This window comes from Manihot esculenta, chromosome 1 (genome assembly GCF_001659605.2).
Source record: "Manihot esculenta cultivar AM560-2 chromosome 1, M.esculenta_v8, whole genome shotgun sequence".
Lineage (NCBI taxonomy): Eukaryota > Viridiplantae > Streptophyta > Magnoliopsida > Malpighiales > Euphorbiaceae > Manihot > Manihot esculenta.
Window position 1 is genome coordinate 6,049,844 of NC_035161.2, and position 24,597 is coordinate 6,074,440.

At 33.0% G+C, this 24,597-nt stretch overlaps 3 protein-coding genes across 11 annotated transcripts; 2 read left to right on the forward strand and 1 right to left on the reverse strand.

The window, feature by feature from the left end:
- Positions 1-1,980: 1,980 nt before the first annotated feature.
- LOC110625085 (protein GDAP2 homolog) lies at positions 1,981-14,653 on the forward strand. 6 transcript variants are annotated; one of them, XM_043954334.1, is made up of 16 exons: positions 1,982-2,140; positions 2,241-2,728; positions 2,827-3,155; positions 5,831-5,908; positions 6,228-6,283; positions 6,854-6,973; positions 7,087-7,157; positions 8,484-8,577; positions 8,756-8,959; positions 11,951-12,202; positions 12,567-12,675; positions 12,928-12,995; positions 13,877-13,946; positions 14,023-14,097; positions 14,185-14,276; positions 14,369-14,653. In XM_043954334.1, the coding sequence occupies exons 3-16, from the start codon at positions 2,835-2,837 to the stop codon at positions 14,442-14,444; spliced, it is 1,686 nt and encodes a 561-aa protein (XP_043810269.1). In that variant the 5' UTR covers positions 1,982-2,140; positions 2,241-2,728; positions 2,827-2,834; the 3' UTR covers positions 14,445-14,653. The 6 variants fall into 6 exon arrangements, 5 of the variants coding, with proteins under 5 accessions (XP_021626329.1, XP_043810269.1, XP_021626305.1 ...); XM_021770613.2 differs by having other exon boundaries at positions 2,241-2,415; XR_006350061.1 differs by having other exon boundaries at positions 2,241-3,155; positions 13,828-13,946; positions 14,369-14,419.
- Positions 14,654-15,682: 1,029 nt separating this feature from the next.
- Positions 15,683-17,144, reverse strand: LOC110614922. The gene is made up of 2 exons (XM_021756615.2): positions 16,511-17,144; positions 15,683-16,340 (listed from the first exon to the last, which is right to left on the reverse strand). Exons 1-2 carry the CDS (start codon positions 16,739-16,741, stop codon positions 15,945-15,947), a joined length of 627 nt encoding a protein of 208 aa, XP_021612307.1. The 5' UTR covers positions 16,742-17,144; the 3' UTR covers positions 15,683-15,944.
- A 3,219-nt stretch (positions 17,145-20,363) lies between these two features.
- On the forward strand, positions 20,364-24,478 carry LOC110601308 (clp protease adapter protein ClpF, chloroplastic). 4 transcript variants are annotated; one of them, XM_021738411.2, is made up of 10 exons: positions 20,364-20,508; positions 20,913-21,305; positions 21,423-21,482; positions 21,719-21,813; positions 22,008-22,180; positions 22,868-22,980; positions 23,555-23,600; positions 23,758-23,798; positions 23,885-24,067; positions 24,172-24,478. In XM_021738411.2, the coding sequence occupies exons 2-9, from the start codon at positions 20,970-20,972 to the stop codon at positions 24,026-24,028; spliced, it is 1,008 nt and encodes a 335-aa protein (XP_021594103.1). In that variant the 5' UTR covers positions 20,364-20,508; positions 20,913-20,969; the 3' UTR covers positions 24,029-24,067; positions 24,172-24,478. The 4 variants fall into 4 exon arrangements, with proteins under 4 accessions (XP_021594103.1, XP_021594132.1, XP_021594095.1 ...); XM_021738403.2 differs by having other exon boundaries at positions 20,411-20,570; XM_021738419.2 differs by having other exon boundaries at positions 20,411-20,570; positions 24,180-24,478.
- The last annotated feature ends 119 nt before the right edge of the window (positions 24,479-24,597 follow it).

Here is a 24,597-nt window from a genome sequence, read left to right on the forward strand (position 1 = left end):
AGATCTCAAATCATCACTACTCATGAAAAAAAAAATCTAGATAGCGTAGTTTTCGATTCTTTCCTCTCTTTAATAGGATGAGACTTTACGAAAAATTACTGTTAGAGAAACAATTTAGTAGATCTCCATTACACGTATAATTGCGAGATTTCTTATCTACCAGTCAGTGCTAGTCAGATTTTCAGGAGATTTGATAACCAACCTTACAGTATGAAACAGAGATCAAGGCACACATTTTTACATAACTACTATTGAGTTTTAAAAAATTCATTACACTCACATTTTTCTTTAATTTACTGATTCGAGTGTCATAATGGTTGGCATAAATGTCAACCACCTCACATTCTTTTTTTTTAAATTGACTAATTATAATACAATTTCATTTCAGTCTCATCAGGGTTATCTCTTATTATTATTTCTCATATGACTTTTCCTCTTTTATATTTTTATAAAATGTTACTTATAATTATCTTTTAATTTTATAGTCTATCTTACTTATTATTTCAACTCGTAAATTGTATAATAAATTAATTCTTATAATTTTTATATTAAACAATGTTATATATCTGTCCCGTAAAAATTAATTTTACATCTGAAATTAGAAAGAGATAGTTTTACTATTACATTTATTTATTTATTTATTTTTCCAAGTAAGCATATTTTATAAGTTCCAAGTTCAATGGTAAAAAGAATTAATGATTATAAAATTAAATTGTTAAAATGACAAAAACATGATTCAACTTTACAATATATATAATTAAATTAAAAACTATAAAAAATAAAAATAAAGATTTAAAATCTAAAAAATCCAAATTCAAGATAATAAAAAAAATAATTGTTCATCCATCTTCATTTTAAATTCAAAATTTGAAAATCATATTTTTTTCATATTATATTAGATATTTTATACATTTTTTTCAAAAAAAATCAGATTTTTTCATGCTAATTAAAGAAATAATAATTCTAAATATTATATAACTGATAACATATTTCTTAAAACAAACATGCGTCAGCAGTTTGTAAACATAGTTATGAATTATATTTCTTTCACGAGAAAATTCTTTAGAATTGCAATATTATCCACTCTTTTCTACTATTAATCTTTTATTTGAAAAAAAATATATAAAAATTTAATTTAATTAATTTTTTTTATCGATTCTTTTGATTGGAATGAAAAAAAATTAAATTTTTTAATTAAAAAATTTTCATTTTAGAAAAATAATATCTTATGTAATTTTTCAAGTTATACAAATATTTATTGTTATATATTTATAAGTAAAAGAATTTTATCTTAATTAATTAAAATATTTATGTAGTTTTAAAATTATATTAAAAAATATTTTTATTTTTATTTTATTAATTAAAAAAAATATCCGTTAATTTCTATTAAATTTGTTTTAAATAATTAAAATGTTAATATAATTTTAGAATTATATTAAAATGTATTATATTCTTATTGTGTTAATTAAGAATAATATTTTTTTTAATTTTTATTTTTTTGATAAGTCAGACAGAAAATAATGATAACTTTTAATAATAAAATATTATTTTTATAATTTTTAAAATTATTTATTATTTTTATGTATTTTTAAAATATTTTTATTTTAATTAAAATACTAATTTTAAATTAAAAAAATATAATATAAAGTTAAAACTTATTTCATCCTTAAATAAAAGTACGTGAACTGAATTAATAAAAAAAATTAAATTGAAGTTAATCGATCCTTGAATAGAAATTAATGAATATTTTTTAATTAATAAAATAAAAATATTTTAATATTTTAATATAATTTTAAAATTAAGAGATATTCTAATTTATTAGGACAAAGTACAGAGATAAAGTATTTTAGCTAATTAGAGCAAATTATTCAAAAGAAAAAAAGTGGTCTAAAATGGAAATAATAGAAAAAAGGAGGGCGGTTTTTGATATTTTGATTGGATCGGACCCAAAATGGCCAACGAACATTTTTAACGGGAAATGCATTTTCTTTTCTTGCCAAAAAGAAAAGATGGCTATGAGCTTGGCAAATTGCAAACTCCTCGACCTCGAGCCAGCGATGAAAATTCTCATAACCCAATTAATTAAATAAAAAATATATAAAACCCCATTTTCAGTTACTATACTTTGACAAATTTTCAGGTATGTTCTTCTATTCTCAGATTTATTTGGTTCTTCGAATTTCATTATTCGCCCGCTCAATTCCACCTCCTTCATTCTTCTTGCGAAATTTCATTTTCAGGGTTTGAAGGGGTTTTCTCTTGCCTGCTTGTTTGATGAGAAATGCTGAGACGAAGAAAATAAAATGAGGATTTTGATTTACCGTGTTTTTTGTTTGCTCTTATTTAGCATAGTTGATATTGGAATATAATTAGAATTGAGGATTTCTGGGTGTTATTGCTATGTCAGTATAATTGGTAATGAGAATTTTGTTCGTTTTGAAATTTTTAATGCTAATTCTTTTCAATAGCTTGGATGATTGAAAGTCGAGTGATGCTTGCTTATGCGAATTTTAATTTATTAGAAAGAAAAGGAATTGTGGGCTTGTTGAGTAATTGGTGGTGAGTATGTGAGCAGGACACTTGTTTTGGCCTTTTTTTTTTCTTTTGGAATTGTGATCGTATATGTGTAAATGATGACTTTGGGTTTGATTCATCTTTTTATTCCTTTATCAGGGGAATTATTTGATTAATGTCCTTTTTTAAAAGAACAAAAACTTTCCACATTCAAGTGGGTGGTGATTGATGATTTGGATTTAAAGTGATTGAACCTAAGGAGTGTTGGCTTAAGCTATCTTAAGAATTAGAAACTCATATTGTTATTGGCAGTTGCAAATATGTACTGGAGTGGGGCTACAACTTCGACAACTGGGGGTGGATCACCCACTGATACTGGGAATTTTGTTGTGACCTTGGATCAAGTTCCACGGTGGACAGATGCAGAGAATAGATTGTCACTTGGTTATGATAATGATGACCCTTCATTTTCCAATTCATATTTCTGTGATCCTTTAACGTCTATTAATGAGGAAGAAAATAGTGGCAATGGGGTGGTGTCAAGGTTTCCAGTTGATCATGAAATCAACTCAACAATATATTTATGGAGGGGAAATCCATGGAATCTTGAGGTGGATGCTGTTGTGAATTCTACAAATGAGGTGAGTTTAAAGCACTTACCTTTTATCAGATTGCTAAATGAGATGCTCAATTTGGAAAGGAATAATGTTTTATTTACTCTTATGCACCCATGTGAAGTGTGGTCATATATCATGTGTAAAGTAAAGTTTGATAAAAAGAACTGTTGCCACTTCTGCAGCTGGAGATATACAATGTAATGATTGAGCATTTCTTGGTGTACTGTGATACAATTATTTGTGCAGTTTCCACGAGAATATCTAAATTTAGAACCTGAAGTTTTAACGTTTTTCTTTTTAATGCTATGCTATACCTCAGTGGGCTTATACATCTAATTTTGAGGTATGTGAACTTTGTAGTTTGGTTCACAACCCATGCTTAAAATTCAACTATTGCTTCATTTTGAAATGATGGATGCGCCTGATTATTTTTATTTGTGATCATTATTTTCCTGCTGCTTGGAGTGGGGCTTTTGAAGTTTAATCGTGGTTTTTGCAAGCATTTAGAAAAGCATTTCACTCTCATCTCAAAGGGAGTACAAGCCATTCATCATGTTGGTGTGACCATCCCTAATACATTCATTCTAGCATGAAGATTCCCAAGTAAAGGGGATTCTAACCAAAAGGTGGGGTTTGAAAAACTTATTGACCAAAGGTAGTGGTTTTTAGCCGGTTGTTATAGGTTATAGAAAGTAAATATCTTAATATAGGAAGTAAATATTGATAGATGGGTCAGTTACTTAATTAAGGATTGTACAATCAGGCTTGATTTTCCTTCCTGTTTAGGTACCGTCTCTCATGCATAAATAGGTTGTAATCTCTATCGTGAAATACAACAAAATATTATTCTTTTACATAGTACCGTCTCTCGTGTTTATTTGGGTTATTCATAAAAGTTAACATTTGGAGACTTAGAACTTTGTTCATTTGGTTTACCAATAATAACATTTGGGTTACCAATAAAGGGTAACATTTGGAGACTTAAGACTCTGTTCATTTGGGTTACTCACAAAGGGTAACATTTAGAGACTTAGGCTTCTATTCCTTTGGATTACCCATAAAGGATAATATTTGGAGATTTAGGGTGATGTTCGTTCATGAGAACTGTTCACGGGTACTTATCATGAGTTTTGTTCTTCTTCTGATCTTTTGTTTATTTTAATTGTTTTGGGTTAGTTGTTATGGCTGAAATTAATTATATATGTAACAAGTTGGGCATAATTAACATTTATGCTCCAACTTGAGGGGGAGTGTTATAGGTTATAGGAAGTAAATATGTTAATATAGAAAATAAATATTGATAGATGGGTCAGTTACTTAATTTTAGAGATTGTATAATTAGGTTTGATTTTCATTCCTGTTTAGATACCGTCTCTCATATATAAATAGGTTGTAATCTCTATTGTGAAATATAACAAAATATTATTACAATCGCGTCTAGCTATTTTTTTAATTAAAAAAATGCTGGTCACAACTCTAAGTAGCGACTATGTATTTTATTTCTTTATTTTTTAAAATATTTAAAGTCAGCCTGGACGCTACTGCTTCCCTCCTAGGCCATGCTGCTGGACGTTACTTTAATTTTTTTTTTTTTTTTGGCTGCTGGACACCGCTTTTAAGTAGCGTCCACCAACACAATGTTTTTGTCTAAAAAACTAAGTAAAATATTAATAACATTAATAATTAATATATTAAATATTAACATATTAATAATGTTACTAATTGAGCCACAAACTCTTGAAATAGTGTTCTATGAATAGTTTAGTAAGACGTTTAGTGCCATTATTTTATCTTCTATAGCTAAAGGTATATACAAATGGATAGGTAATCCTAGCAAAATTTAAAGGATAAATTTTAACACAATTAAAAATAAAAATAATTAAATCAAATAAATAAATAATATAAAATAATTGCAATTCAGTGGTGACCATTTTTATCAATAAAGTATTGTATTTTTGACTCTAGATATTTATCAATAAATTATTATTTTGTTTTCTCTTTATATTTTATTAATAAATTATTATAAAAATATAGTATGAACCGTTATTTTCATATTTTAGCTTTCAGATGTGATCATGACTATAGCTGATTTTTGGTTTTCAAACGTGATTTAAGTAAAGTATTTTAATGTAAAAATATTATATTTTTATTTTAATCATGTTTTATTTTTATAAATAGACTTTGAAATTATATATGTATTAATAATTAAAGCAAAACTAAAATGTAATAAAATAAAATTTAAGTGTAACAAATTAAAGTAAAAAAGAAAAAATATTATTTTTTTATTTTAAATATTTTATTACATTTGAAAAGAAAAAATAATTAAAAAAAAAAAAACAAACAGCTTGGATGCGTCGGTCTAGTGCAATGTTAAACATATTTGACAATCGCGTCTCATTTTTTTTAGAAAAATAGCCGGACATGATTTATATTTGCATTTGGCTAAAAAAACTACCTTTTGGTAAATAAGTTTCCACTCAACACTAAAAGGTGAATAGGTTTTTCAAACCCCACATTTTGGTTAAAGGCCCCATGTGAATAGCATGCTGAAGCCAATAGAAGTTTGAAGTCAGACCTTTTCCCCAACAGAGAATTTTCATTTGTGGAAGTTGATTTGCTTTCTTGGGAATGCTATGACTAATAAGGACTGGCAAGTCATTTATATGATCTGTGATATGCTTTTAAATTGGTGGCTCCAGAATATGGATGAAGCACAGAGCAGTCCTGGTCTGCATGCAGCAGCTGGAACTGGTCTTGCGGAAGAATGTGCGACACTGGTATGCTATTGCTTATTTGTTGGCTGTCATTTCATTTTCTTCCATTTGACATCCAAGGCTGGTGAGGCATAGTCTTTAGGCATTGGTTACAGGCACTTTTTCCAATTCACTCATCATTTTTATATGATCTTTATACACATCAGAGATGACAGGCAATAATGTTTTTAGTAGATAACCTTGATGTGCATGTTTTAAGATGAAGCAAGATATGCCTGATGCTTTTTTGTTGGTAAAGGGGGCTTGTTGAGTTGTTAGGTATTTTATGGAGGCAAAAGTTTCAAGAATGGGATTGATTTGATTTACAATTGCTTTCTGACAGGGTGGTTGTCGGACAGGGATGGCTAAAGTTACCAATGCATATGACCTCCCTGCTAGGTGTGTATATCATCACATATTTATATGTTGGGAATGAAGCAGCACTATATATTGTAACTTCTCCAATCTGCTTGATATTGTAGAGACATTGGGGATGCATCTTATCTTTTATTCTAAAAGTCATGTATTTTTTTATAATGATTTGGCATACTTTTTTTTGTCTTTTTTGGTTACAAACTCTTTTAGTTGGACTAGAGTAGTGGTATCATTTTATTAACATATTTGTGTTATTCACTGAATTGGAATAATTAAGTATATTGGAATGATAGTCCAAGCATTTGAATGAATGCCCAACTGATACTTGATTATTAAGATAATGATGATTTGATGGAATTTGCATGCTACAGATTCATGCTATAGTTAATGACTTGGCAGTCTATCATATAGTCCAAATGTGTATATATTTCACATTCAATCTACATTTTTTCACCAATTTACTTTACTTTTTGCTTCCTGATATTTTACTGTGTTATTTGGTGTAATTTGTTTTGGAGTATTCATTACATTGGAAGAAGTCTTTTCTCTTTCCCCATAAAAGCTAATTTTCCCTTATTATTGTGTTTGTGTCAGGAGAGTTATACATACAGTTGGTCCTAAGTATGCAGTGAAATATCATACTGCAGCGGAGAATGCTTTGAGTCACTGCTACCGTTCTTGCCTCGAGCTTCTTATTGAAAATGGGCTTCAGAGGTTGCTTGGTAGCAGATGCTACATTGTCTCTTTCATTTACTTTGTTTATTGTGCTTTTCCTTTATTGTCGTTGAACATGGAGCTAAGTTCTTCTTGACATACAAAACTTGCAGCATTGCTATGGGCTGTATATATACAGAGGCTAAAGGCTATCCACGCGAATCAGCTGCACATGTGGCTATAAGTGAGATTGTTTTTTCCCTACCCACATATTACAGTTCTTTGTTTAATTGTCCTGTCTAGTTTTGTTAAAATTGTTCTATTCTTTAATTTAATTGTATGATTCAAGTTGATTCCTTGCCCTAGCAATTCAAATTTGTAGGCTGAATAAAAATTATATGTGAATTGAGTGTCAGTCTGTTGAATCAATTAATTCTATCGATTCTTTCCTCATCAAGGAAACTGATTGCTCATTGGACTCAACTGGTTCAAAACTATTTAACATGTTTCTTTCAAGTTCTACTGTGACCTGAGCTTGATTATTAAGACTCCACGAAATGATCTGTGCTGAAATTTTACTATTATTTTTTTAGAAGACTTTTCAAGGTATTGAAAACTAAGGCTTAATGAAACATAGATTTCAAAATTCAAACGTAAAAAAAAAAAGAGTTTACATAGGTTTTTAATCTTTTTTGCATATGGTGATATGATATGAAATATAAATATTGAAAGTTTTATGATATTAATATGAGATGCAGTGTACCTTTCAATCGTTTCTTTAATTTAAATTATTTATGCATTTTATATTTTAGAGTTGGTCATGATGTGTCATGGCCCACATTTATTGTTTCAAAGGAAAATACATTTCCATTTTGCCACAGCTCACTAATATTTGTCAAGTTTCAAGCATTTTATTTTTTTACATGGATATGTATTGTTTTTAATTCATATTGAGAATTATACCAAACCTTATGATTTGATTTCCAAGCTTTGATTTGCAAAATGAGGATTTCAATCATTTAGGTTTTCATTTGACAACTATGACCCTGAAATTTTAGTTTATGCTGCCATATGCCAAAGAAAATGTGTTAGATAGAAATCCTAACTTTGATATTTGCAGAAGAAATAGAGCAGAACACAGAGAAGAGAGAAGATAGAAAGAAACAGAGAGAGGGAAGAAACTGGTATTATTGATTCATTTCTTCAATGCCTCTCACAGGAGCTATTCAGCTCTATTTATTCTCATCTTCCAGCAGCCAGTTAAACAGTTACTACTGCTGAAACTACTCAACTGCTCCTAACCACTTGTCCCTCCATTTCTAAAGCTCACACACTTCACTACTTATTCCTTATTCTCTTCCTATAATATGTGAAAAATATTTTCCCCATTTCTTGAAAAGTTAATTGCCCATCCATTTTTTAGTACAAGAGATGCAAATATTTTTCGATGAAATTAGATATAATGTGCACAAAGTAATGCATCTGTTCACACCATCTATGATCAAAAGCCTGCTTGTCATCGAGTCATTCTCAGCTGTCTGGTTGATCTTTTATTTTCTTTTTTTTTCAGGGACCGTACGGCGTCTTCTTGAGAAGCATAAAGATAAAATATCTGCTGTTGTCTTTTGTACAACCACAACAATTGATACTGAAATATATAAGAGGTATTCCTATACTGGTGTTCTTTTTTATTGCCTTCTGGATACAGATGTATTGTATATTTAAATAAATAAATATGATGCCTTAGTTTGACATGGGCTTTTGTTATTCTCCCTAAGTGGCTATACTTTTGTTAGGATCATTCACATTTAGTCATTATTCCATTTAATATTTACAATGCAGATTGCTTCCACTTTACTTTCCTCGAGACAAACATGAAGAGGAGGTGGCAATTTTAAAGCTTCCAGCCGATGTTGGGGATGAGAATGGTGAGACAATAATAGATGAACGTAAAATCAGAATTAAGCCTTTACCCAAGAAAATTGTTCCCAAACCTCCCCAAGTAGAAGTTGACCCTCCTGTCAGTGATGTTGGCTTGGTACAAAGGTTAGTTACATGAGATGATGCAAAATCAAACATTATTGACTACATTCCATTGCGTACTTTTTTGGTCATTGTTATAAACTTTTCAGAGAAGTTTGCTGCATTTTATTTCTTGTCCCTTTCTAAATTTTTGGACAATGTATTAAATTGTATAAGATTATATATAAGCTAGTACTTAGAATATATAATCTTGTCATTTACTGGTGTAAGAGATGTATTGTATTTCTTTCTATGAGTAGTTCCTTGGGGATTGTTTTATTTACCTGTAGTTTGTATTCATAATATCTTGATCTCCTTTGTCAATATGAATGTCGGGTTTGGATGATTAGATTTGCAAGATGAGAAGAACACCAGGTGGTTGGTTGTGGACATTGGACAACCTCTCCGATATTTAAGTCAGTAGATAGTTTATAGAAAATTTGAGAAAAAAGGTCAAGATAGTACAACGAGAAATACACTTAGAGACGTCCTTATATAACCTCAGTCAGCTAAGTCCTTCTAGGATTAGAATTTCTTGTGGAATCCATCTCAATCATGGATTGTCAGCTAAATCCTTTATTGGTAATGACATGCAGTCCATATAGGATATGATATTTTTTCCTAGCAAGTAATTGTATTGATATAAGATTTTTTGTTCTTCGAGGTCTTACCCTAGCAATCGATATGCTTATTGTCTATGGTCCGAACCAGATCCTTGTTTGAGATTCAAATTGGATTCATGTTTGGGGTCCGAACCAAATCTACGTTTAGGGTTTGGACAAGATCCTGCTCTGAGTATGTAGGGGATCTAGTTAGAGAAACTTTGCCTAGATCAGGTGAGAATTGGTTGTGAAGTTCGAGTATAATGTTGTACTTCAACCCAATAGAGCAAATAGCTGCACTTTTAAGGCCGGATATTGTTTAGGAATCTAGTACAACATTGTACAATTTTAATTCCCTAGATTAAGAAACTATACCTAAACCTCACAACCAATCCTCACACCCGGTCTGAGCAAAGTTTCCTTACCAGATCTCCTACATATTTGAAGTTTATCTTAGATAAGGATCTTATCCAAACCCCAAATGGAGATCCAGTTTGAACACTTGACATGAATCTAGTCTGAACCTTAGACAAGGATCCCGTTTGAATCTCATACAAGAATCCAATCCGGACCGTAGACAACAAAGATATTAGGTCACTAATGTAGGACTGCAAGGAATAAAGAATCTTATATCAATGCAACTATTTATCAGGAAAAGACATCACATCCTACATGGATTGCATGTTTGTACCAACGAAGGACTCTTAGTCTATCTCTATTAAGAAATTTAGGACTGAGATGGATTCTATAAGGATTCCTAGTTCCAGAAAACTTTAGCTAACTGAGATTATATAAAGGCACCTCCAAGTATGTCTCTCATTCTATTATCTTTATCTTTATTCTTGTAGCTCCATAAAGTATAAACTATCTACTGGCCTAGGCATCGGAGAGATTGTTCACAACCAACTATCCTGTATTCTTTCTCATCTTTCAGATCCAAACCTGACTTCCATACCTGCAAAGGAGATCAGGACAGCATTATGTATGTATGTGACAGAGTATGAGGCAAACTGTGCACCTTGGGCACTTTGTAATTGGACTTACAACTTCAGTTTATTTACCATTACCACAAATTTTTTGTCCTTTGAATGAAAGAATCCTTTTTATTCTGTTGTTGTTACTTGTGATATATGTCCTCGAATTCTTATAGAATTGGTTTTCTGAGAAGTTGACACAAGAAACAACCTGAAACACTGTCGAAAGATGAGGTTGAACTGAAGATTGCTGCCCTTACCTTTCCTTGTGATACATGATGCTTTTTTACCTCCTGATGTTTATGTGTGCTTTCTGACTAGAATTTTTGAAAAATTTTGCATCTTGAAGCCAGAAGCAGAGCAAATTTTTTACTTTTTTCGGTTTGGCTTTTGGTCATTTAACTATAAAACAGTAGTAGCTGTGGCGTTCTCAAAAAAAAAAAAAAATGATGTCTAGATTTGGAGGGTGAAATAGTGTCTCATTCAGAGACAAGAAAAATGTTTAGGTTTACTCCCTCCAATTCTTGGATTTTGTTGAGTGAATGAATGGAAGGACTTTTGAAGGAGAATAGTAGTCTCTTTTAACTTTAGAACATATATGGCTAAATATGTTGATTTTTTGGTGTGAGCACCAATGTATATACATGCTATTTTGACATACCTTTTTTTCCATTTTTATTTTTTTTGTATTAATAAATATCAGCTTGCCTAAGGGTTTGCACTTTGCAATGCTTCCGTGCTTTTAAAGATATTATTTTTGCTTGCTAGAAAGAGGTGACTGCGTCAATTAAGAATGAAGTATTGACAAATCCTACCTCTGCATTACCTATGTTATCATCTTATGGAATGTTGTTTTTGTGCTAATTTCTATCAATTTAAGTATCAATATTTCAATTTTGAACCTTTTTCTTTGTTCATATATTCATCTTATGGTTCATAATGGCATTAAAATTCTACTGCCCCATATTCATCTGAAGGTAATCCTTACAGAAACTCAGCATACTTGGATTCATATTTGGATCCAGCTTTCATGTCAGAAGGTATAAAGCTAAAAACGTTGATATTTTGGTGTGAACACCAATATACATACATGCTATTTTGACATACCTTTTTCTTTTCTTTTTCTTTTTTGTATTAATAAATATCAGCTTGCCTAAGGATTTGCAATACTTCCGTGATTTTTAAAGGTCTTATTTTTGCTTACTAGAAAGAGGTTGAATGGGTCAATTTTGTTTTACAAGAATGAAGTACTGACAAATGTTGCCTGGCACCCATGTTATCATCTTATGGCATGTTGTTTTTGTGTTATTTTCTATTAATTTAAGTATCAAATTTTTTCTATGTTTGAACTTTCTCCTTTTTCATATATTCAACTAATGGTTCATAATGGCATTAAAATTCTCTGGCCCATATTCATCTGAAGGCTATTATCCTTACAGAAACTCGTCATACTTGGATTCATATTTGGATCCAGCTTTCATGTCATTAATTAAGGATCCAGATCAGAGGCGCAAGGAGCAATGGGAAAAAACTGCTCAAGCCCAGAGTGGATGGAACTTTGCTAAAATGCTTGGATTTGGTGATCTTGGTGGTCCTCCACTGTCTATTGCTGAAGAATACTCTCTTCACTCCAGATCCCTTGCTAAAGCAAATTCTCTTAATCTTTCTGAACTTGCAGAGATGAAAATTGTGTAAGCATATGCATCTTTGCTTGTTTGTATGGTTGCTTAGATTTTGAAATATTTTATTAATTGTGAAATTTAACTAATTGAGAAATTCTGGTTTTTGTTTTCCTTTTTTTCCTTAATTGATAATTTAATTTTCCCTGGGGACTATTGGTATACATTAATTGACAGCTGTGAATTGCAACTTTAAGTCAGCTCCTCTCTATGAGATTTTGACCTGCTCAATTACTACTTTTGGCCTTATAACCTTTCTGTAAATTTCACATTTCTTTTCTAATGCAAAAGTTATTTGTTTCATGTATTGTTGGGCTGTTCTTGTATAGTATATAGCTATGTTAGCCCATTAGGCCTTCTTTTTTTCATATTTCAGTTATCGTGGTGGGGTAGACAGTGAGGGACGTCCTGTAATGGTTGTTGTGGGAGCACATTTTTTGCTGCGATGTCTTGATCTGGATCGATTTGTTCTTCATGTTGTGAAGGTAATTAGATTACCCATGCTTCATTCTCCCCTTTTAATTAGCTTATGCTGATAGAATACTGGATTATGCAGCAGTTAGTTGATTTATTGGATAGAGGTCCTTGTGCAAATTAATTTTGGAAAACGCTCCCTTCTTTTGGTCTTCTGATATTATTCTTTTTATCTTTGGATAATCCATTTGATGTTCGATGTCTTTTATCAATAATCGGTTGCCAGTTTGTGCTAATATCATGTCTCATTTACTAAATATCAGGAATTTGAGCCCATAATACAGAAGCCTTACACCATTGTATATTTCCATTCTGCAGCATCTTTACAGCTGTAAGTATTGTTGTAAGGTTCACTTGGAAATTTTCTTGAAATTTTATCTTTCTTAATGGATAATTTTCATCTCACTTATTGTTTGTAATTCTTAGTTTCTTACATGATGAAACCAGTATATGAATGTGAAATCTGGTATGTTGGATAAAATTTTTGTTGTTCAAAAATGAGAAATGGGGGGGGGGGAATTGATTTGCTAATATAATAGCAATACAGTGTGTTCTTCATATTTTCAACCACCTTATTCTTCTTAGTCGTCAGTTTCTTTAATTTTGCTGTCCTGTTGGATTTGCAATCAAGTTCAGTTTGTAAGTCCTGGCCTTGTGGGAATTGTAATTTGTATGTCAATCAGATGTCCATATATGTGCATGCTTTTCAAGTATGTCGTGGACTAGAACATTACTATTTTTTATGTTCCTTGTATTTTAAGTAACATAGAAGTATTGTTACTGCCAGCTAGTAGTCTGATAGTTGGGTACTTGCCATGTAGTGGATAAAGGCAATGGTCCATACTCTCTCTTGAACCAAAGATGGATGTATGGATTTGTTATGTATAAGAGAAGAAGATTTAGAAATAAGTCTTGATTGTAATACAGTTGGAGAGGAAGGAATAACAGAAATAACAGAGTAGCAGTTATTCTGTTAGAAGCAGTTACTAAGCTCACTGACTAGAGTAGAGAGACTGATCTGTAACTCATTCAATGGTCAATCAAGAAATACAACTCTCTCTCTCTCTCTCTCTCTCTCTCTCGTTTTCTAATGCCTACTTCTCTTTCTGAATTCTGTCTATTCTCTCTATTCCCTTCCATTTCTTTCTCTCTGTTCATAACAGGTTTGTGAAACTAGGCAGGCTTATTATATACTGTTTCTATGATCAACAGTCAACCAAACTTGGGATGGATGAGAAGATTGCAACAAATACTTGGTCGGAAACACCAGCGGAACCTGCATGTATGCAACAACACTATCTATCTTTGTAATATTTCTCTGTATTTGTAGTTTTGAAATCTTCAACTGCTCTGTGCAGGCAATATATGTTCTCCATCCTTCTTTTCATCTGAGGGCCACAATTTTTGCTCTGCAATTATTTGTTGATGGTGTGGTATGTATAATTTCATTTTGTATAATAAAATGGATAAAACATACAACTGTTTTTACATGACTGAAATTTTTTAAATTTTTCTTTAAGACATGGAAAAAAGTAGTATATGCTGATAAGCTTCTACAGCTGTTCCGACATGTTCCTCGGGAGCAACTGAGCATTCCAGACTTTGTTTTCCAGTTAAGTTTTCTGCTTCTTTTGCTATTAGATGAGTGATAACAATGGAAGTGAAAAAAAAAAATCTAATATTCTGTAAATGTAAATAATGCAGGCATGATTTAGAAGTAAATGGTGGAAAGGGTCTTATTGTGGATCCCAGAACAAAATATGTGTATCATCGACCATAGGGATCACATATTACAGTTAGTTCTATTCGGATGACAATCCAAAGTCCACTTCTTGTGGTTAAGTAGGTGTGTGTGCTGCATTTGGCCTTAGTCTTGTACAAATTGTATCTGAATTTTTTTAATTTTTTATTTAATTTATTGCATTTGTTGAATTGCTGTTAAATGTGTACATTGTTCTTTTTAAAAAATAATTTTGAGTTCTTGAGCCCTGATGTTTGTTTATGGAGATGGAAATAATATGGGTTCTTGTGTAATCCAAGGATGAATCTTGTTATCTCAATTCTTCAAGGTTTTTGATCTTTTACCAAAAAAAACTTTATATGGACGCAAGCATCTCTGGGATATATTTCATTATAATTTAAATCATGCAAGAATGAACTGTAAGTTATGTCTAAAAATATCTTCCATTTGTTTATTAATTAATAATTATAAATTAACAAATTTGAATTGAAATACAACTTAGAAATTGTTGTATTGAATATTGAAAAATCAAAATTAATGAATTAAGGATAACAAAAAAAACATGCTCATCCTATGAGCTAAGATACCAAATTTTTTAAAAGAAAGCCAGTTATGAAGAGCAACTATGCTCTCATTGCTTGACGATTCTTCAACTGTATTAAAATTGAATTAAGAAATCCTGAGTTTAACTTCTTCGATCCCCCCAGCCCTTAACTTGCTTTTCCTAAAAACAGTAACCATCAGTAGTTTTTTTCCAGAAAAATATAAATTTTATGATAAGGTAAAAAAAAGAAAAAAAACCATATGAATCACATGTTCAGTAATATCTTCCCCTTCTTTCTCTAGGTATAGTTTTTCCTTCCTTTCATAATTTCATTAGAAAATTTCAGTGTGGTTGTCATTGACGAGTTCTGGTCATTTGGCCACCACTCTCTCACCCCAATAGTTAGTTTTTTAACTTTAGTTTCTTATATAATACCTTAATGTTTTTGAGGCTTTAGTTTTAATTTACAATTTTAAGTGGAAAATTTGTATGTTGAGTTTGGTTCTTTTGCAACCGAATATGGTAATATTGCACGTTTGTTTGTTGGTCTTTGTTGAATCTCTTTCAACTTGCAACGACGAGATGATGTTCACTCTTCAATTGAATGTCACACTGGATCGACTCCTGCAGATCCTAAGCTTTCTATCCTCACCCACAAAAGGGTGCCACTTTAGTTTATCGTTGTGAGGACAACTACTCTTGGGATCGCACAGCTCGACACTTGGTATTGTCACCTGACCCTTAGAAAGTACAACTGTTGTAGGGACTCTAGCCATCATCCTTTCCTATCATAGTCTGGAGATGAAATGTATGAGGCCTTCTTGTTAGGAATGGTTACAAAAGCATCTTCTAGTCGATGCAAGAGAGTCATGGTCTCATCCCTCGTCTACTCGTGGGCCAGTGAGCTTTGGACCAATTTCTATGGTAAGGTTAAACTTTATTTCTCATTCTCTATGTATGGTAGATTAATGTATAAAATTCATCTCTTTCTTTTTTCAAATAGATATTATATTAAGAGTTAAAAGAAAGAACATCTTTACACAACAACTTAGCCAACTGATTAGGAGGGTTAGAAAATTTCTACTTCTAGCTCTCTTAGCAACCCAGTCTGCACACTTGTTTGCATCTCTGGGTGTAAAGATTATAGAAACACATGGAACAACTTCAAGGAGAGATATAACATCCAGGCTAAAAGCATGAAGATCCCAAGGACAGTACAGATGGATTGGAAAAAATGTATGCAATCTGCTTTGAATCTGATTTAATAACCATGCGGGAAAGGTTTCTACGGCAACAAAACACAACGCTTGACGAAGAGACCAACCTCCAGCAACTATCGGTGATAAGCACAAGCCCACAAAAGCACAACCATTCAAAAGAGAGCCCACCACCTTCCAAAAGAAGGAGAGTTATACTCCCTGAAAACTTAACCCCAAGGCTGAAATAAACTAAGAGGCTCTAGCATGTGCACAGAAAAAAGCATATGTTCAATAGATTCAATTTCATTATCATATAAAGGGCAATGATCAGTGAGAGAGCATTTCCTTTTGAATAGATTTACCTTGGTGGCCAAAGAATTATTAGCTGCTCTCCAAAGAAAATTACGGACTTTAGGAGGCACTTCAAGCTTCCAAGTGCTTTTCCATACTACATCTGAATGTGTCACAAATTGAGAGGGATTTCTTGATGATTTCTCCCTTAGTTGGTCTTGTTTCAGCAGATAATAAGTTGATTTCACAGAGAATATACCAGAAGAGTTGAAATGCCAAACTAGCTCAGCTTCTTTCTGCATCTGTCCTAAAGGAATTTTGAGGATTTAAGCACATTCAAAAGGACTGAAATATGCGTACAAAAGAGGTTGAATCCATTGATTGGTGTTGGCATTGATAATATCCGAGATATAGACAATAGGGCTGTCTGGTGGTCTCTAGCTTGATAATTTAAAAGCTGACATAGTTGGAATCCAAGGATCCTCCCACACATTCAAGAAAGAGGGACCTGTTATATTCCATCTTAATCCCATATCTAACACTTTTTGTCCTTTCATTAAACAATTCCAATCCCAAGAAGCCCTTCTGTGAACTAGTGCATTGAGAAAATCTGAATATGGATAGTATATACCCTTATGGATTCTCACCCATAGAGTCTTTGGATTGATGATCGCTCTCCAAGCTTGTTTGGATAAAAGGGCTAAAATAAACAGATGTAAATCTTTAAAACCAATACCTCTATCCTTTTTATTTTTTGTTAAATTGTTCCAACTCAGCCAATGTATATTACTTGGGTCAATAGAATGACTCCATCAAAATTTGGATGTCCATTTTCTTAACTCAGATAAGATTCCTGCTGGTAGCTTGGATGTCCAGCCTTGCAACTTAGATATCAGCCTTTCTCTCAGGAATGCTAGAGATTGGATTTTTTTATCTTCCCCAGGAAATGGGTAATCCCAAATATTTGTTTAAAGAGCCCAAGTTTGGGATTCTAACCACTGTCGAGATGGCCACTTGAAGAAAGGGGGATGTATTTTTGCTGAAAGTAATATCAGACTTATGTAGATTGATGCATTACCCAGATAGCAGACCGTAGTTGTCTAAGATAGCCATGATGTTTGTTGCTTCCTCAATGGTTGCTTTTCTAAAAATTAGAGTATCATCAGCAAACAACAAGTGTGTTAAGGTGGAACAATGGCGAGTGATTTTATACCCTTGAATGTTCCCCGAGTGCAAAGTCTGATATAACATTCTAGATAGGCAATCAGACAATAAAAGGAATAGATAGGGAGAGAGTCTCCTTTCCTTAGACCTCTGCTGGGAAGAAAAGATGTCGTATTGTTACCATTTATGATCACAGAGTAATTGACAGCTGAAATACATTGCTCAATCCATTTAACCCAGATTGCATCAAAACCTATTTTTCTCATGGTATTAATTAAAAAATTCCATTCTTTCTGAATGTCCAACTTCATAGCCCAAGCCCCTTCTTTCTTTTGAGAATTCTTCCTAAGAGCATGGAAAGCTTCATGAGCTATAGAGATGTTGTCTTGAATACATCTTTGGGGCACAAATGTAAATTACATAAGGGAAACAATATTGGTTAACCAAGGCTTGAGTCTGTTTGCTAGGGTCTTTGAGATTATCTTATATGCGAAATTGCATAGACTAATAGGTCTAAAATCTGAAAAAGAGGATGGATTACTCTTTTTTGGTATTAAAACGATGTTAGTGTCATTTATGCATTTAGGCAAAACTCCAGAAAAGAAAAAAAATCCTAAATCATATTAATAATATCTTGCTTGATTATAGACCAGTATTTGTGATAGAACATACCTTGATAGCCATCAAGACCCAGTGCCTTAAAGGCTCCTATTTGAAATACAGCTTGGTGAATTTCCTCCTCTGATACAGAAGAGCAGAGAGCTTCATTCATTTCTGGTGTTACTGTTACTGGAATAGAAAGCAAATGATCGAGTGTTTTTGTCTCCATAGGTTGGTTAGCCACATACCCTTGATTTCTGGAACCAAAGGATTTCTTCTTGTTGATAATAGAAATTAAGCTCCTTCTTTAAAGCCAGAGGTTTCCCTTCAGAGAGCCGAAAAAAGGCAGAGTTTTTTGAGCCAATTCCAGAGTTTTTCAGATTTGTTTGATCCGCACAACTGAGTTTCTAACTGATCTTTTGTGCCACATCGATAGTTCTTGCTACAGAATATAAGCTTCTCATGCATAGAAGCAGAGGAAAGGTTGTTGGAGTGCTATCCTTGCTTAATAACTGCTTTGTACTTTCTATGCTCAGGCCACCTCAACTAAAAAATGAAAGGTCGATGTTGTCTAAGATGTCTGTAATGTGCAGAAAGAAAGAGTGGTCTATGGTCAGAATCTTTAAAAGGTCCATGTTGGAGAAAAGAATTAGGGTGCTATCCTCCATTCGACATTGCTGATAGCTTGTCTATGCGCTCCATAATTCTAGCTTGACCTCTGTGTATTCGACCAGGTGAATTTATTTCCTACGAACACGAGTTCAGACAAAGAAAGATCAAAGAGAAACTCACCACACTCAGCTGCTATTCTTCTATTAATTGGTTTCTAACCCCATTTGTCCTCCCATTTGTTGCATATGTTTAAGTCACCCATGATCAACCATGGACATCCCGGAATATCTATCTTCCTAACTTTTCTAACAAAATCAATTTTGTTTTGTTCGACAGGTTTCCATAAATAAAAGAGGCATGCCAATCCCACTGATCTTTCACCAAACAATCAATCAATCTTCTAGATGTACTCAAAATCTGGACATTTACTTCTTCTTTCCACCATAAGGCTAAACCTCCTGATAAACCTTCAGGATCGACATAAGCAGACTTAGAGAAGCAAAACTTTAACCTCCAACGTTCTAAAAAACATCTTTCTTTTCAGTTTTCTATAGAAAAATCATCGATGGCTTTAAAAAAAATGCTTCCTTAGAGCGTCAGGTGTGAGATTCACCCGAACTGTATATAATAACTAGTACGAAACTATTAAATAATTTGAATTAATCATTTTGAGTACGGAAAGTTGATCCAAAAGTTATTTGAGTCAATTCCGGTCATACTGTTTCAATTGATATCAGAATCACCCTAAATCAGACAAATTATGCAGAGCTAGTGGACCTGCACAAAGAAAGAGCTATCCATGTGAAACGGTAATAGCAAGGTACCAATGAACCATAATACCTAAATAATCGATTCAATTGCGACGAGAACATCACAAATTTAACAGGAGAGAGTGTAAAATTCATCTACTTGCTTGGATGCGGGAAACATCCGCTCGAAATACTAGCGAACTATAATATTGTCCGGTCCTGATTTAACAATTGTATTTGATTCAATTTGTATTTGATTCAATTATGACGAGCATGTCGCAAATTTAGCGGGGAATGTGTTGCTTGGATGCGGGATTTGTCTCACATCGCCGAATACGATAAATTAGAATTGTACATAATAACTGGCACGAACTATTTTATAGGAACTGTCTGAAATACCGACACTAAAAAAGGCTTCTTTGAATTTCTTAAACGCTTTTGAATGAAAAGGATAAATTTTTTTAGATTTATTTAGGTCACAAAAAGGGTTCTGAACTTTCAACAGGGTATAAAAGTCATGTCCATTGTAACCTAATTTCTATAATGCATATCTCTTTATATTAAAATTATAAGCGTAATTTTATTTAAAGGGACATAAATTTTATATATATATATATATATAAATTATCAATAATTGAAAAATATGCTATCAAAAAGTAGATATATTTAATATAAACTTAGTTGATTTTAGTGTAAAATTGTTGATATTAAACAGAAATAAATTACATTGAAATTTATAAAATTAATTAAAATTACTTGATATAATTATCTTGCCGAGGAATCACACGGTTGCCATGTGTCAGCATTCTGCGGCACAAAACACTACTCGATGAAATTGCATACGGTATCGTTTCATACTGAGAATTTTTCTCGAGAACACCAAGCATACCCTGCCATCCACAGCTCACTCCAAATCCATTTGCTTCCTGCAACTTACTTCGCCTGTGAGAGCTCTCTTCTGTATCTTTTACTTTCATAATCTAGACAAAGAGTGTCCAATTTGAAGGTTTGATCATACTATTGTTCGATTTTTTTTGTTTAATTTCGTTATTTTCTGTTTGTTTGCTGAGAAACTGTAGGAAATTGATTGGATTATTAGAGTATTATATATAGCTAGAACGTCTCTTCCAGTTCAGTTCTTTGTACTTCAAGAAATTAACTGAAAAGAGAGCATGAGAGAGAAAGAAATCCCTAAAGAACATTGAATAGAAAGAAAAATCTAGTGACGTTTAAATCTGGTGGATAGGCATATTTGGACAGAATTTCGTTGGTATTCGCTTTTTTTCTAATTTGAGATGCCTGTACCGAGCTGAGTTGCTGATTGATTTGTTGTCCAAAATTTGTACAGAAAGGCCACCGGTTGTTTAATGCTGTAAAGGGGAGTTTATTGCATCAGCAGGCACAAATGGTGCAAAGTCTGTCATTAAGCACTATAACAGTATCTAGGAACTGTGGGGTTTATGGTTCCATACCATCATGGAGGAGGCATTTCAATTTAACAAGGAAAACCAGTAGAGCCTTTGGGAATGATAAGCAAATCCATCTGCATCAATTTGTTCCAAGTTTATTCGTCACAGGTAACCACAATGTATTAAGAGGGAGAAATTTAAAGGTTGAAGCAGGATGGCTTTTCAACAAAGGGGGTAACCAGGAGTCAGATGCAAGCTGTGAGCGCAGTGAAAATGCTAATGAGGATATCTTGATTTTCTTTTTTCAGCTTGACTTAGCAACCCGAGTTCAGGTCTGATAGGCTGTTTGATTTTGGTAACGTTTACATAAAGTAAAGCAGTTAGCTGTTTGCTCCTTTTTGTCGTAATACTCACAAATTTTTTGTTGGTTGGTTTCTGTGAAATTGCAGTATGCCCTGAACATGGAGCAATATGACATTGCACAACAACTTAGGAACAAGCTTACTGAGGTTAGGTCTCATTTCCGGAACTAGTTAATATGCTTTTTTTTTTTTTTTTGGCTTTTAACTGTTAGTAATTTTCATAAAAACATTTCAAAATTTATTGAGTTATGTTTTGTAACATTGTCATATTGTGTATGTTTGCCTGCTACCAATGAATGTCCTCATTCATGTGAACAAGCTTCATCATGAATAGAATTATCAAATGAATTGGCAGCATGCTGAATGAGTTCTCTTCTTGGAAGGTGGAAGAAGAGGTTATTCGACAACAGGAAGCAAAAAGAGGATCTTCCTCAAAGAGTGAAGCTCAGGATAAGGCTATCAGTATCATTCGACTGCGGTGAGGCCCACACTATGCTATTATTTTATCTACTTGGGATTAAATCCAAAAATTATGGCAAAAAGTTGCTGAGCTCTCAATTTTAGATTTTCCTATGATCTATTTTTTTGAATTTCCTTTACCATTTTACTGTGCCATAATTCACTCAAATGCTTGTAAACTGCTTGTGCTTTTTTTTTTTTTTTTCCCTCCAGTGCAGACCTGCAGAATGCTATTGAGAATGAGAATTATGCTGCAGCAGCTCAATTACGGGATCAAATTTCCAAATTGGAGGCAGAGTCTTTAGCTGCATCAGCAAAAGCTCTTGCATTCGAAAGTGCACAGTATGCATTTCGCTTAGGACAAAAACTGACGCACAAGAAATTTGGTATATCGACTTGGCTTCCACTGCATCAGTTAATGCTTTATTTGTTTGCAGTTTCACTTCCTACTTGAGGTCTGATTTTGCACAATAAAGTCCACAAAAGTCCATCAAATTTGAGAATAGAATGTTAACCACTTGAATTCAACTTTCCTACGGATTCTGTAGACAGTTGAAGATAAGAAAAATCATATTGCAATTGTAGAATTGGGAATTTGCTTATCCATTTGTGACAAAGCAACCAATATGCTCCATTCTTTCCATAAGCCCATGGAAGTGTAGAGCTTGCACTCATAACTCATACATCTCTACTTTAGCTTTCTCTTTATGTTAATTATTCTTAGTAAGTTAATAATTCATGTACAGAAACTTCATACATTCCAGTTATATGTTCTTGTCTGTCGGTTGACACTCTTTCCTCTTAGAAGAATGCCAATGCCTCCAGCTGCATTATTTCCATTTATTCTTTATTGACATTGTTGCATTATCTTAGCATGAAGATAACATGGCTTACTTTTTTCATAAACTTAAAAACCAGCATAGTACATGGAGAATACTATATGCATGGAAGTTCTTAGATGTTTGTAGGTACCTAAACTAACTCATATCAGGGATGTCTATTTTCATTTCTGGGCCTCTTTTCTCAACTTCCCTTATTGTTTTGATTAAGTGAAGTCTATATTGTGATTACAGGCTATCGAGCCGTGGTTTGTGGAATGGATCCAACATGCTCTGAGTCAAGTTCATGGATGGAAACTGCACAGGTAGAAAAGTTGTCTCAGGGTTCTAATCAGCCATTTTATCAGGTTTGATTTGATATTATCTTTATTCCCTTATCTCCTTGTGTGTACTCATCTTTTCCTGTTCAAGACTTGCAAGACAATGCCATTTTCAGCTGTCTTTAGTGGGTGAAACTTTTGGAAGTGCAAGGGGCTTGCTTTCTTCCTTCCCTCTATCTTCTTTTCAAGTCTACCCCATCTTCTCTTTCAATTAAATGAACTTAAATATTTGATATGGAGGCCTGCTTGGTCTATGTACTGGTTTAACATGAGTCAAATTGGTTTCAAATGCTTAATTGCTGATATTCAGTGATATTGAAAATGCATGTTGTTTTAATTTACAAGAAAATTGATGCTTAGTGTTGAAAAAGAATCACAATAAATGCTAGAAGAACTTAAGTTTCCAAGGATGCAGCTGTTTTCCAATCATGAGATGGTTTTTTACCTTTTGGCTACTATAGGTGAATACCTTAACAGGTGATCACCATCAGGAAAAAGATATGGTTAACAATCTGGGTTCACATTATCTACATATTTCAATGCACGTTGCCCTCAAGCAGTAGAATGGAGATTGATGATAAAATTCCTTATTTTTCCCCAGGTATTGGTTGATGTACACGCAGATCCTAATCTATTGGTGGCTTATGGTAATCAACCTTTTCTGCATTTTATCACTTCGTTTCTGTGCATCTCTATGGGTTTTTTTTTCCTTTTCAGAATTTGGAACTGAATAGACAATTGTCCTGTGTCAAATAATTTCCATTTGCTTGGATGGAACTGAAAGACAATTGTTCTTTCTTGCAGTTGCTGAGGAAAATTTAGTAGCCCCTGAAAAACCAGATACGGTGAGATAAATTCTTGATTAAAAAGCATGAAACCGACTCAAAGTTCTTGGCTTGATTTTGTATATTTTGTACTTGACCACCTGCAGGGCAGGTTTGATCATCCCTACGTGTCATTCTTATTCTATGGGGCAGATACAGCAGGAGACTTTATCCCAATTAAGCAGCTTCGTGAAAAGTACAACAGGCCTCGTCATGAAGTGCCAACTGATTCACCAGATGAGGACAGCTAAGGCATCCTTTAAACAATAAATTGTTGGTTCCTTGCCCATGTAAGCTTCCTATTACTTTGGGAAAAAAAATTTTATTTGTGGTACTTAGTAACTTGTCGAGGTTTTGCATGAATAGTTCATTCTAGTGATTTTCAAATTTTCAGTTTTGCAGGAGATTCGACCGAGCAATGTGGCAGAATTGCTAGAATACTTTGTATATGATGTACATCAAATATGAATCCCTTTTCTCTATCCTTCTCAACATCTCTTTCTTAAAGTTCTAATTCCATTGAAGGTTTTATTGGGCAATACTAGATAATTCTAATGGTTAGCTACATTTGGGAAGTAATGTTTCGTGATCGACCATCTAATTGCGGTCGATAGCGTTTTGACTCAGGTCAGAACTTAAATACTACTTTAAAAGCAGTTGACGAACAGAGCTAAATATTGAGAAACAACTTGGAGAGATCAGTTCACGTTTTTTTCTTTTTTCCTTATATTTATGCCTTTAAGCACAGAACTGAACTTCAGTAAGCGATACTTGGGTGTAATTTGGACGTTCATTAGTTTGGCATCAATGCGGCTGCAAC